Raw genomic sequence first — 13,143 nt, 5'->3', positions numbered from 1 at the left:
CGCTCCCGACTTCCATTCATTGATTGCTGCATCATAATCTTACCCAATATACGCAAGCGGAAAGTACTGGAAACGCGCCGCGCGAGCTTTCGAAAAAGCATTAGCGAAAGATACATCATCATTCCAATTATGTATATCAAACACATTTATATATCATAAATCATCCGTTGAAATATCATGCTTTGCGAGTCGTTGAATTATTAACGAGAAGGATTTGAAAATTCGCACGAGCTGCCCGAATAATAATTATATATCCCGGATTTAGCCAAGCCGACGGAGTGCAAGAATGAAATTCGGTCACCGAAAAGTGGGTATTAAAATTATCGCCGAGAAAAATTAATTCCGCTGGAATTGCCCCGGCGCTGTTTCGAGTCGCGGGCAAAAAAGAGCCGCGGAAAAGCCATAGCCGGCGGATCGTAAAGAATGAAGCGCGCGCGGGCAGAAAGTAATTTAAATATTTAAATATAAAACTCACAATATTACCTTTCATTACGCTCATTCCCGAGTCGTCGTCGTCGTCGTCAAGGGGCACGGAATGGGAGAAAAAATATTGTCGATTCATCTCTCCGGGAAAATCGAGGCCGCGCACTCGTCCCCAGGAGGCATTTCGCGCGAATAGCGAATATCGAACTCTCGAATGAATTCGCCGACGAGAGCGAACGGCGTATATACTTTGCGGCGCGACGTTAAAGAACAAACATTGCGCCGCGACGTTAAAAAAATTTAACGCTCCCCTCATAATTCTTCGCTGCCTATAGAGGCTCGGAATCGAATTCGCGCGTTTTCGAATACAGGCAGAGGCGGCTGGAGAAAAAAAGCTTCGGGCGAAGAATGAGCGGGGAAAAGGAAAATAAAGGCGGGAAACGAGAGGCGGCGGAGAGTAGGTGGATGCAGTCGAGCGAATGGTATAATAAAGAGAAAAATACAGTGCCGCGCCGGAGAGACACAAAGAAGAAAAGAATAATACCCAAGAAAACTGTAATATTCCACTTGTCTGTCGGCCGCGCGCACCAGTGAGCTTTGTGAGAGGGTCCGAGGGCCAGAGGTAAATATTTTACCCACGGCGCGCTTTGAAATCGGAGATTTGTTAGTGAACTTTTCAATTTGCGCGATATTGTCATTCGGACGAGGTGATAAATATTTCACCAGTATTCGTAAACGACGAGAGATGGTCTGAATAATTCAAGAGGAGAGGCTTTGTGACGACTTATCTTGCGGAATTTCGAGTATTTATTACAGTGTCTGTCTGTAATTTCGAAGAGTCGAGCAATAAATAGGAAACACGCTTGAACTTGCGAGTGGATTGCTCGGCTTATCTCGCGATTTTTACGCGAGAATAATAAGATAACGTCGCTGTATAGATTACGCGTTGAACAATTCGCCGCAATACATTACACCAGAGTGACTCATTTTATTTGTGTATACAAATTTGATTGCATAACTCAGAGCGCGCACAATGGTTTGGATCATAATCCGAATGAGATTGGTCCCGAGTTTGCATCCAATTATAGCGGTAATTAATTAAATTTAGCCAATCATGCAATAATTTCCAGAATATTTCCGAGCACATATCCATTAGCGTCGATTTATCAGGAACGCGGCCATAATATAGAACCGCGCGGGCATTCGAGCCTTATACGGCCTCCTTTCCTCCGCGTCTTAGCCCGAGTAAGTACTTTGTCGGCCGACACAACACGTGTACGCGCGACGAGAGAAGATCAAGTGCTATTATCCCGTTTGAGCAGCCCTCTCAGCAAGACTCGGCGTCGATGTAAAGCGAGTCGGGTAAAAAAAGCGAGTAGTAGCCAAGCAATTCAATTACGCCGGCGCCTTTCAATCCGCGCTCTGTACTCCGCTCTTTCAGCTCTAAATAAGTATAAGGGCAGCTCTCGCTCGTAAAATCAAACGGTAAAAGCTTTAATTTCTTGATGGGCCTTGAAATTAAACAAAGAGTCCTCGCGAGAGCCCAGCACGGGACGGAGAGGAATTAAACAGAATTGAATTCATAAACAGAGTAGCCGCACGAACAGAGAGGCGGTAGATACGGCTGAAGGAAACGCGAAGCGAGATGGACGGAGAGCATAGGGCAGCGGCAGTAGTAGCAGTAGCACCGGTGGTGGTCGTGGCACACTATTTCCGGCTAGGTTACCACCGCGTGGCGGCATAAACAAGTAGTAAAATCCGCGCTAGCTTTCTCAGCTGGCGCTGTCCCCCTTTGTAATGGGTCCACGCTATTTTACAAGCCGCCGCCCGGTTTAATGAAATTCACGGTGTGCACAGCGCGCGCGCTGAGGCTTCTCCTCTTAACAAACTCTCGCGCTGCAGCTGCAGTCGTCGTTGCCTGCCCCACCCCCTCCCTCTGTCTCCTTTGTCCGCCTATATCTTGTCCTTTTCATCTTGCGCGTCTCTCTCTCTCTCCCGTTCCATTTCTCTTTCTTCCCGCGGAGCAGACTACTGCGGCTTTGACTCGTTTTTCCTCTTCCTCGCATTCCTCCGACGGCGGCGAGCGCGTGCGGCTTTACGCAACATTCTATTTTCCAAAGTTCTTATAAGTGTACGCGCGCGCGCGCGGAACTTGGTCTTTTTGAATTTCGCGGCGGCCGCTTTGTTGAGTGTGTGTGTGTGTGTGCGGCTGTACGACGGGAAGCCAAGAGGAAATGGGATGTTTTAAGCTGGCCCTTTGTTGAACGGCACCGCGCAAAGAGCTCCCCGGTCGCGAGTCTTTATTTTTATATACCTTTTCTGCTCATTTATAACCGACTGCGCACTGAACTTTTTCATTCGGCGCGTTTGACGCTTTGGGTTCTGGGCTACGAAATTAATACGAGTGCGCCGCGACGGGGAAAATTTATTCTCCGATGCGCGTTTGCGTTTTATCGAACAAAAGAAGACTTGGCTCCGCCGGTGCATACCGAAATTCCCACCTTAATGCGGCAATTTGCCGCCGTTGGACTGAACTTTCCGCTCCCGCGAGAAGTTGCGTTCGTGACGGAAGATTCCCCCTTAATGAATTGGGCATTGTTGCGGAGCGACGAGGTTCGATGTGTGTGCAGTTCGCGGGAAAGGCCGCAATTACTTACCGGCGGCGATATGACGCTGATAATTTTCATTACGATACCAAATATACCAGCCGATTCATCGGCGTTGCATGAAAATTGAATGAAAAACGCATATACATATGTAACGCTGCGAGAGTGAACAAATATCAATCCGTTATTTAGCTAAAAAAAAGAGGTACAAAATTCCCCCTTTTTTCTCATTTGTCGAACGCGTCGCGCAAAAAAAAAAAACAGAGGAGAAAAAAGTCGCGCGAGCGTGAGCTTTTAAACAATTTGCTTTCCATTTATCAATGTAGATTGAAAATTCTCGTCAATTTTGCATTCGTACTCTCTCGAATTCTCGCAGCTTTGTGTGTAACCCGATGAAATTATTCGTCGTCGGGAAAAAAATAAAATCCCATCGCATATGCGCGAGAGTACGATCGTCATAGTGACGAAGCCCAGGACCAATTGAATTCGCCCATTTCATCCTCCCACGCGCTTAGCCGCGCTCTTTATTCGGACGGCGATCGAGTAGACGAAGCTGGAGGAGACGCGTCGTTATCCCGACACGCAAACCTCGCGCGTCTACAGGGCTCTCGGATTTATCTGCTTTAATTGGCGCGCAGTAGGCCAGAGCTCTACTCTGCGCTCGACTATCCGCGGCTAATTTCAACGCAGCAGCCGCCTCTGCAGTTAAAGCTTCCTCGCGCGCGCCCCACGGAGCCTCGTAATTGCACCCCCGGCTCGTTTGTGCGTCCGCGAAAAAGTAGTCGCGCCCCTGCAGTCGTTCGCGAAATTAAGTAATTAAAAAGCACCTAAGCGCCGCCGTCGCGCGTTTCCCGTTCCGTATCTTTGATGCGATTCCGCTGCACATACGGTCGAGGTTCGTCATCGAACGCGGGAGACACTGGACTCCGTGTGTGCGTTTATGCTCAGTTTTGTACGGGAGAACGCGACACCCGCGGCGACTTTGTGCAGAGCTTTTTCTGCACAATTTCGCTTCATAATTGTCCTGAAAATTTAACCCCGTCGTAACAATACCGCGCGCGTAGTTATGCGACGTAGACACACACATACGCACATTGTAAGCCTTTAAATTGCGCGCTTTCATCAGAAAGTTTTTACACGCGCTCGAAAAGTTGCGCTGTTTACTCTCCCCTCATACGCGAGGGGTGTATCTTGCCGGAACCTTCGGCCCCTCCCTCCGCATCATAGGGGCGAGTTTTCGCATTCAATTTTCCACACGGCTCGAGCTCTATTCGAGTTTACAATTTAAGGCCGTCCGGCGCGGGCTTCTTCTCGTCGCTCTCACTGTGGCCGCAGCTCTCACATATTCGTCGTGTTGTAAAACGCGCGATAATTCCTCGTCGGCGTGCGGGCCGCGCGCGTGTAAAACTGAAAATTTATTGGCCAATCAAATTTATGCTCGAGAGGCATACGCCCCGCGCGCGCTTCGCCGGTCATTAAAGCTCACAGACTCGAAACTTTTTATTCGCCCGCGCGCTCGCCAGCGTAAATAATACGCGCTGTCTGTATTTATCGCGCGCGCGCGCGCGGGCGGGGAAGCATTATATAGAATTCGAAAGCTGGGTGTAACACAAGAAATTATCTTTTTTTTTTCTTAAAAATTTACGCTCTGTAATTTGGCGCACATCGCTGCAGGGGGGGGGGGCACAGGGTACAAAGTGTGCTTATTTAAGCTCGTGATTATGATAAACTCCTAATCACGTAACTCTGTCGCGCGCAAGCTCGTAAACATTAGCCGCGCACAAACACGGCGAAACTCGGCCTAATAACCCTTCACTAATCAAACTCGGCGCGCGAGCTCGTGTTCTATTATTTACCCTGTAGCTCGAGAGCTAGTATGCGTTACGGACCGGAAATTCTCGTTAAAACTCGAGTTTGACAAAATACAAGCCGGCGCAGTCAAAAGGCTCTATACACTCGCCGATGAGCATCGCGACGCGTCGGCTAATCGTTTCTCAGTCTGCTGCCTCGCTGTGCAGTGTATATATACGGCGTAAACCGTGTACATGCACTCGCGCAGAAGTTGGAGTATTTAAAAGCGGCGGGGGCGTTTCACTCACGAGCTTCGCAACTTCGATTTTGCACCATCTGGCAAAACTTTGCGCTTCGCGCAACTTTTCAGATAAGACGCGCTCGCGCACGCTCAAGTTTCGGGAGAGCGACGCCACTGCAGTGCTGATTAGAGTTTGATGCGGAGATTACGTTTCTTAATTCAACGCCCCGCTGCGGGGATTAGGAGCAGAAGAAAAAAAAAATTGAAAGCTTATCGGCCCCTACGACGACTAATCTCTCGGACACTGGCGATTACGCGGCAAAGATTGGGCTTGATCAAGATCTCCGTCTTATCGCCGATGAAATTGCGTTAGCTGCTGCAAATGCAGTTTAAGTGTGGCTTCTTTATGCGCTGTGTGTTCTCGCAATTTGTGCGTAATGTAACGCAAAGAAAAACACTGTAGCTTTGCAATGCTTAGAAGCCTGGCTGAGGCAAAGCAAGCGCGACGTTAAGCCGAGCCGCGGATAACACGCGCTCGGTAAATTGAGGATTTCACTGAGTATAATCTTCTTAATAAGCCGCCTCTGTTATATCGCACGAGCGCCAAACGTCTGAAATATTTCAGAGCCGACGAGCGTGTGCCTTGAAATTGACGTACGAACTGAATTTTTATCGGCCGCGAGCGTTACATTTTGTGCAAATTATACCGAATCTAACTCGACCGGTAAATAATATAATTACGCGCGGCGTCCGGCCTCGATTGAATAATTAATGCGCCAGCCGGGCGAATAAATGCTGTAACAACAGGCTTTGGGTAATATATTAATTATTGGCATAATCTAGCGCCGGAGGCCATCTAGCGCGGCTGAAAGGTCGAAAAGCAATGCGCGGATCCTCTCCCTCAATCTCCATGGAAATCGGAATCAATATTGAGCGAGCGCTCGCCAAAGCAGACTCGGTTTAACTTTGAAAAAAACTCCCGAAAAAGCAATCTCCCGCCAAAAGACCCCGGAGAGTACAGCTCTCCTACGCGGAGAATCTTCCGGCTGCAGCAGCACTTTCTTTCGCGAAACTTGTGCTCCTGCAAGAAGCCGCAACTGCGCGCCCGGCTCCCCCCCCCCCCATTCATGCATTTTCATTGAGATAGAGGATGGAGACGGGGGGCAAAAAAGCACCGACTGAATATTCAACTTGTTCCAGGGCTGCTGAGAGAGAGAGAGAGAGAGCGCCGGCCGCCAATCCATTAGCCCCCCATGTTGCGTCTCGGCCGTTGGCTCTTCTGCCGCACCTCTCGGCGCAGTAGCTGTAACAGCATCGAGGAGGCGATCGAGCGGCACACGAGAATCAGCCGGGAACACCTGACGCCCGAGATAGGCCTGCACCTGCTCACCCCCGACTGCCCGCTGTACACCGTGCCCCTGGAGGATAGCGAGCCGGTCAAGTACTTCGAGGAGCCGTTCTGGTCGATCTACTGGCCCGGGGGCCAGGCCGTGGCCAGGTACATCCTCGACGAGGGCAAGAGCTTCCTGGGCGGAGGCTCCAGGCTGCTGGACATCGGAGCCGGCTGCGGAGCCGCAGCCATAGCCGCGAGGATGATCGGAGCCGGGGACGTTCTGGCCAACGACATCGACGAAGGTACGTCGCACTATTCGAATCAATTTTCAGCGAACCGCGTGCGTTTCACTGTACCTGTAGATCCAACCCACGGCTAATCCCTACTGCAGCGATACGCCGACGACTAATTGCTTCGGACATGTTTGTCGAACAAATTGACACAGAGCCGCGCTCGCGCAAAAGGAAACGAAATTAATTATAGGAGGCAGTCATTGAGGATCCCGGTGTTGAATATCAGGTGCAAAATTCGACAGCCTTTTTCGAGCGCATCGCTATGCGCGCCATACACGTCCCGTCGACAAACACGGCTTGATTGATACGATATGATAGGGTGTTTGCTTTATAGTTTCTCCGCGCACGCGTGCGTTATGGGATATTAATCAACATCAGCGCGCAGACGAGCATCGGCGAATTTCGTATTTATGATCGAAGCGTATTTTTCAACGAAAACGCGAGATCCGTTCAATTATTTGCCGAACAACAGCGAGGTGTTGAATTCCCGTCAACGTGCGTTTGGATATAATAATGCGGCAAAAATACGGCAGTACAGCGTCTGAGCAAGAGTGTATACACGCTGACGGATATAGCAGTGCGCGGAGCGGATCAAGGGAGTACAGAGCACGCTCAGCTTGTTATACGCGTGAGCGGACGACGGATTTGCGAAAGTTTCGCGAGGCTTGCGTATGAAGTTTGCAATACCCCCCACCCCCCCCCCTCTCTCTCTCTCTCTCTCTCTTTCTGGCGCGGAGAACTTTCCGTTCCCGCTCTTTTTTCCCCGGCTGCCTGCAGCAGCACGTATACCCACCTACTTAAGTGCTTTTCACCGAGTAGACTTGGACTTCCTGTTCGAGGCCCTTTCACGCAACGGGGGGAGAACTTGACGCGTGAACTTGATTTAGTAATCTTTTTATGATGATACACGGGCTTTCCATATACAGCGGCCGACGTCATTTTTCTTTCTGATCACCGCGAGCGTAGCCTCGATGTGAATAACGGCCGCGTTAGATGAGTATTAATGCGATGGGGGGGGGGGGGGGGGGGGGGGGGAGGATCCGCAGCTGTGTTCTCGTGTAATCACGACTCGAACGTGTTCGTCGGCCTGATTTGCCTTGAAATCGAAACAATTTAAGCAATTTCCGCGGGCTAATTGTTTTTGCACTACGCAGGCGATAACAAGTTGCGGGAACACAGGATTTGTAATAAGTTTCTTTCGAATTAATTGAATTGTTGCGTCGATTTTCCGCTCGGGATATGGTTTTACTTTGATTTCGTTCCTCTAAACTGACGGGTATGTACACGCTGGATATTCCATTACGGAAGAATTCATCATACGCCCCCGCGCATATGGCAATTTTCGAATAACGCGATGCTCCACCAAATCCGAAGCATCCGCCAGAGAGTTATTCTCCAGTCTACGAGTGAAATTATGTAACTGCGGGGGATTGAATTATATCGCGCAGTTCAGCGTTTCGCAGCTCATTTTTACCCGCGAGCTCACATCATCGAGTATAGCATACGCACATCAGGCATATCAAATTGACTCCGGAGATCGGCGAAAGCTGCGCGCATTCGATTAAAACGTTCGCGCGGATTAAATTAATGGATATATAACGCTCGCACGCAGCCGCGTATAGAGCTGCTTATTAATGCGTTTTTGATCCCGCTGCGCGCTGATTGAAGCGGAAATATTAAAAACGAAATGTACCAGCGGGTAGCCCTTTGAAAAAGGGCGTTAATGCATTTCGAAGGCGACTGATCCGTATTAAATACGCCAGGGATATTTTACACTTGACGACGCCCACGCGCACAGGCGAGCAAAAGCTTTGAGAGCGAAAATGCAAAAGGCACGCGTGTACAGTGCAGAGCGCGGGGCCCTTAAAATCCCCTTTTCCCCCTACGCCGAGCTCTTTATGCGCTCAGCTTTGTATGCATCCACTGCTGCTACGCCCGAGCGTCAACGGATTATTAACGCGGAGTAGGTTTTGCCAGCCGCTATAAATGATGACCGCTGCGCATGCAGAGCCGAGTTTTGATCCTACGCGCGCTTTTTATGCCCGTTTCCGCGGCTTCTAATTAGAAATGCCGGACTATAGCTTGCACATACATGATTTTCGTTCTCCGAATCTCGAAAGCTCTCCCGGGGCGTTTATTACGCGTTCTTTTTCGCTTATTCATCCACTGCCATATAGTGCGAAATTACATTGTATTACACGTGTTGCATTATTCGCGAGCGCGCGCGCGCGGAAAAAAGTTGGCCCGCTCGCTCGCCGAGAAATACGTCAAGGGAAATTGTACGAGATATTGGAATAAATTGACAGATATTGCAGAGCGCGCTTCGGAGGAAGAAGAAGCTGCGCAGGGAAACAAAATAGCTTGGTTGCGCTTTAACGCGCCTCGCTCGCTCGCTCGCTCGCGGAGTATCGGGAAAATCGTGGATGGGGAATATGCATTATTTGAGACTTGGAAATTCCATTCCGGAAAAATCGCAAACAACCAGTTCCACTGACGCCTGCTGGAGAACGGTGGGCCGTTGTATGCAACGCTTTAATTACACAAGCCTCTCATTTTTCTCCATTTCTCCGAGCTTAATTGATCGATTCTCGGGCACTACTGCGCGGCGTTATTAAGATGCTAAATAGAGATTTAAGCAACAAAAGCGCTCTTTTTCCCTCTCGCTCTTACTCTCACGCTGCTCGCATAATCCCCCGGCTGTCCGCGGGGGTGCGTTTAATCGAATGCCAAGGCGCCGGCCGGGAGAGAAAGAGTCTTATTTCACCGGGGCTCGCTCGCGTTCATTGTTTAAAGCTCCGAGTCACCGTTGGCGAAACGTTATAAAGTCTTCTTCTTCTTTTGCTTCTTCGCGGAGGCAAAAAGTTGAGAAACTTCGCTCTCCCCCCCCCCCCTCTCTCTCTCTCTCTCTCTCTCTGGCTTTAAGTCTGCTACTGCAAACGAAACACATACAATATAAATAAGTTTCGCGAGAGTGAGAGAGAAAGAGCAAGGCCGCTGATGGAGGAAGAAGCGAAAAGCAAAGAAAACGCCAGAATTGTTCATCCGAACTCTCAACTCGCGCTGCGAAGTCGGATTTTATTTACAAACAAATGTTTAGGTAACAGTTTGTTTGCGCAACTGCTCGCCGGCCGTCGTAAATTATTATTATACTTTACCGGGCTCGGCTTTCCAGTCGACAGTTTTTTAAGGGAACTGTTGCTCCCTACCCCCCTTACAATGGCTCTATGTACGTTTGCAAACGATATAACTCGCCGAGAGAGAAATATCTCGGAATGGAGTTGAGCGAGGAAGCAGCGCCGCGTACACGTCCTGCGGATAAAGTGGCCAATCCTGGCCCACTTAGAGCACTCGCGTCGCCATGCAATAAGGGGGGAAGAGGACAATTGTCGCGTCCATTCGCGCGAGTGAGCTCTTCGTGCTTTATTATTTGCGCTTTTGCCGGGGAGAAACGAGAAAGGGCAATGAACAAGCTGCAGGACGTCGGTCGCGCTCGAAAACGCCGAATGTAATGAAATTCGAGAGCAGCTTGTACGAGAAATCCATTAGGAGAGAAAAATCGCGGCCGCCGGAGAGAGAGAGAGAGAGAGAGAGAGACAGGCAGAGTGAATTACGAAGGCATCAGGCTCCGGCTAATGGTCCATTTTCTTAAGCATCCGAAAAGTCGAAAAAGAGAGAGGGAAACGCCTCTGATCTCGGCGGCGGTCGAGAGTGCAGCAGCAGCGTATCGGCTCTCCCATCCTGACCGGATTAGAGGCGGCAAATGAAAGAAAATTTCGATTGCAATCTATCCGGGGGAGTGAACCGAGAGATTCCCCATCGCGAAATTAGAATAAGTATATATATATAGGCAGGCGAGCGATAGAGAAGCCGGCGGATATATAAGGAGGTTCGACGACTGAAAGGGAGGATTATTTGATTATGAGAGACTCGGAATCTCGGCGTGACTGCAGCCGAGGAAAGGCTGTATGGGCTGAGTTATATCGATCGGCCGGCTGTGTATATACCTATACGCACGGAACGCTTGCCGCGAGTTCTTAATTAATTTGGAATTTTGTACCACAGCCCTGCCGCCGCCGACGACGAATTGAATTTGCATTGATATGCTTTATTGTACTCCGAGAGACTATGTAGACGCAGTCTCGGGATACCGGCGATACGGCGTCTGCCAATACGCCGTTCCGCGTGTCGCACTTGATTAAATCGACGTTCGGCTAATCTTTTTACGTTTTCGCCACGTTACATGCCCGACTCGTTAGGGCGAATTTTCCATATACGCGTCGCATCAATCTGGAAAAGCTTGTCGCGGGGAATAAAATCGCGCAGCGAGATTATGTATTACTGTAGTCGAAAGAATCCGGCCAATTTTTCACGCAGAGTGCAGCTGACGGCGAAAGATTGAGTAACGCCGATGCGTCAGCCGCGTCGAGTATAGAGAAACATATAGAATTCCGCGTGCGCGAGCGCGTGTAAGGATGGAAATATCGTTGGAATCCATAAAAGTTTCAGTGATAAATACGAGACAATCAAAGCATCGTCCGCGCGCGTACACTCTTTCGATGATAAAAACTTTCGAGTTAAAAACGAGCTGCCATCGCGTACGAGGACTCGACATTCGTATCAATATGCAAAACTCGTCCGAGAGCGAGTAGGACGATTAAATTTGGCGGGAGCAAATTCGAGAGTCGATCAATCGATCACACAGAGCGACGAGTCGAGACTTTTTCGAATCGATTACGCTCCGCTGCACGTATGCGATCGCTCGATAAAAACAAACAGTCGATCTCTCCCGAACGCGAATCTTCCGCGAACACAGCTTGCGCGAAGCATCGGGCCATCGGCTTTAAAGCTGCGCGCATTCCTCCGATATTGACCCTTGCCTCCCGCAGCACGACGGAGCTGTTCACCAGGGCATAAAGATTTTTGAGAATAATAGCGCACATACTTTATCGTTGTTTCGAGAGAGCTTAGCGCGCGAGCGAATAAAAAAAAGGGCCCCTACACAGTGGCGTAAAAGTTTCTTTTACAGTCGGACAATCGCGAAAAAATTGCCGGATAAAAATTCATCGGCTGTATATCGAGCTCTCCAATTTGCCGCGTCGGCCGACTTGCTGTTTCCGCCTCGCTCGTCTCGAGTTTCGCGTTTCGTTTGATTTCACGCGCGACGCGCCGCAATAAAACGGCCGTTTCACTGCTGTCATAACTGATAGCTCATCGGATAAACGATATCTCACAGTGTTTCGGAAGCAATTATGAGTTACCGCGTACTTTGGAAAATTCACGAATTGAATATCAAATCTCGGGCCTCGCGCCGGGAGAATTCGACTTCGGAATTTCGCCTTCTCGAAACTTGCGAATTTAATTAGAAACTTATCGAGCCGACCCGTGTGTACATGGACTCGCACAGGCGGACGTTCAAAAATTTATTCCTCTAATTTGAGAAAGTGGCGAGCGAGAGCTGGTTTCCGAAAATTGGCCCGACAAATCACGCCAGCTTTTTCGCGCGTAAATACGCCAACTCGACTGCGGCCGCAGTCGTTCTACCCTGCGATTTCCGAAATATAATATCAGAGTATAGGAGATGCGCGCTGCAGCATCGCACGAAGGGAAAACGGCGGAAATGGGGGAGAAAAAACAAGTCGGCCGCGATGCCAAAGCGCTGTTCTCATCGCGCCGATCTACAATAATCCCTCGTCTGGATGCTGTCGTTCTCCTCCGATACAGAGTTCACGGCGAGTTCGTCAACGTTTCCAGCCGACTAACCCGGATCCCTGCCCCCCCCCCCCCCCCCGGAAATTGGAAAGTAAATCCGGGACTTTAATCTCTCGGGCATCTTGGAAAACTGCACAGCGTCGATCGTCCCCCAACTTCCCGACGTCGGATTATTACTCCATATATGTCTATACGGCGTGAAAAAAAAAATGAATTTCATTTGCATTCTCGAATGAAAACGATCGCCCGGGAGATGAGACAATGCGGAGCCGAAGGCTTTCATGAATAATTCCTCGCGAATGTAACCCGACGCCTTTTATAATGCTGAAGCCAGTCTTTTCTTGCGGCGAGGGAGAATCAGCTAAAAAATCGAATTCGATTGGGAAAGTTTGTCGGGGACAGGTTTTAAAACCGAGGAAAAAGTCTTGTCGATAAATGAAGGATGGATCCCGACGCATTAGCCTATAGCTCGACTCGAGAACCGGTCTCCGAAGGGTTTGTCTCGCTCCATCGAGGCGGAGAGTCTTTTCTTGAGTGGATGGCGAGCAGTGCTTGCTGTGTCAAGAATATAAAAGCACGACAAGCGATCGAATGGAATATGAGACTCTCGACCAACTCGAATAATTTAACAATAACTTCCTCTCGAACGGTGAATAGCTACGGGACTGTTTATGCGCGCGAGGATCGCGGGAGGATTTCAAAGGTTAATACCGGATCCGGTGCGGCGGCTGATACGTGATACTCGAG

The 13,143-nt window shown here is 49.6% G+C and overlaps 2 protein-coding genes across 6 annotated transcripts in view; one reads left to right on the top strand and one right to left on the bottom strand.

Annotated features, from left to right (window-relative positions):
* Window positions 1–13,143, bottom strand: part of LOC100123035 — an 84,456-nt gene that overhangs the window by 34,538 nt on the left and 36,775 nt on the right. The gene's annotated exons all lie outside the window — the stretch shown is intronic.
* LOC100123048 (electron transfer flavoprotein beta subunit lysine methyltransferase) overlaps window positions 1–13,143 on the top strand; it is a 31,134-nt gene that overhangs the window by 13,425 nt on the left and 4,566 nt on the right. For both annotated transcript variants that reach the window (XM_001606603.6, XM_031931911.2), the window contains exon 2: window positions 6,262–6,696. In XM_001606603.6, the coding sequence (XP_001606653.1) occupies window positions 6,315–6,696 (382 nt within the window). In that variant the 5' untranslated portion in view covers window positions 6,262–6,314. The remainder of the gene's footprint in view (window positions 1–6,261; window positions 6,697–13,143) is intronic.

The sequence above is a fragment of the Nasonia vitripennis genome, chromosome 5 (assembly GCF_009193385.2).
Source record: "Nasonia vitripennis strain AsymCx chromosome 5, Nvit_psr_1.1, whole genome shotgun sequence".
NCBI lineage: Eukaryota > Metazoa > Arthropoda > Insecta > Hymenoptera > Pteromalidae > Nasonia > Nasonia vitripennis.
This window is presented reverse-complemented; position numbering and strand designations above follow the sequence as displayed.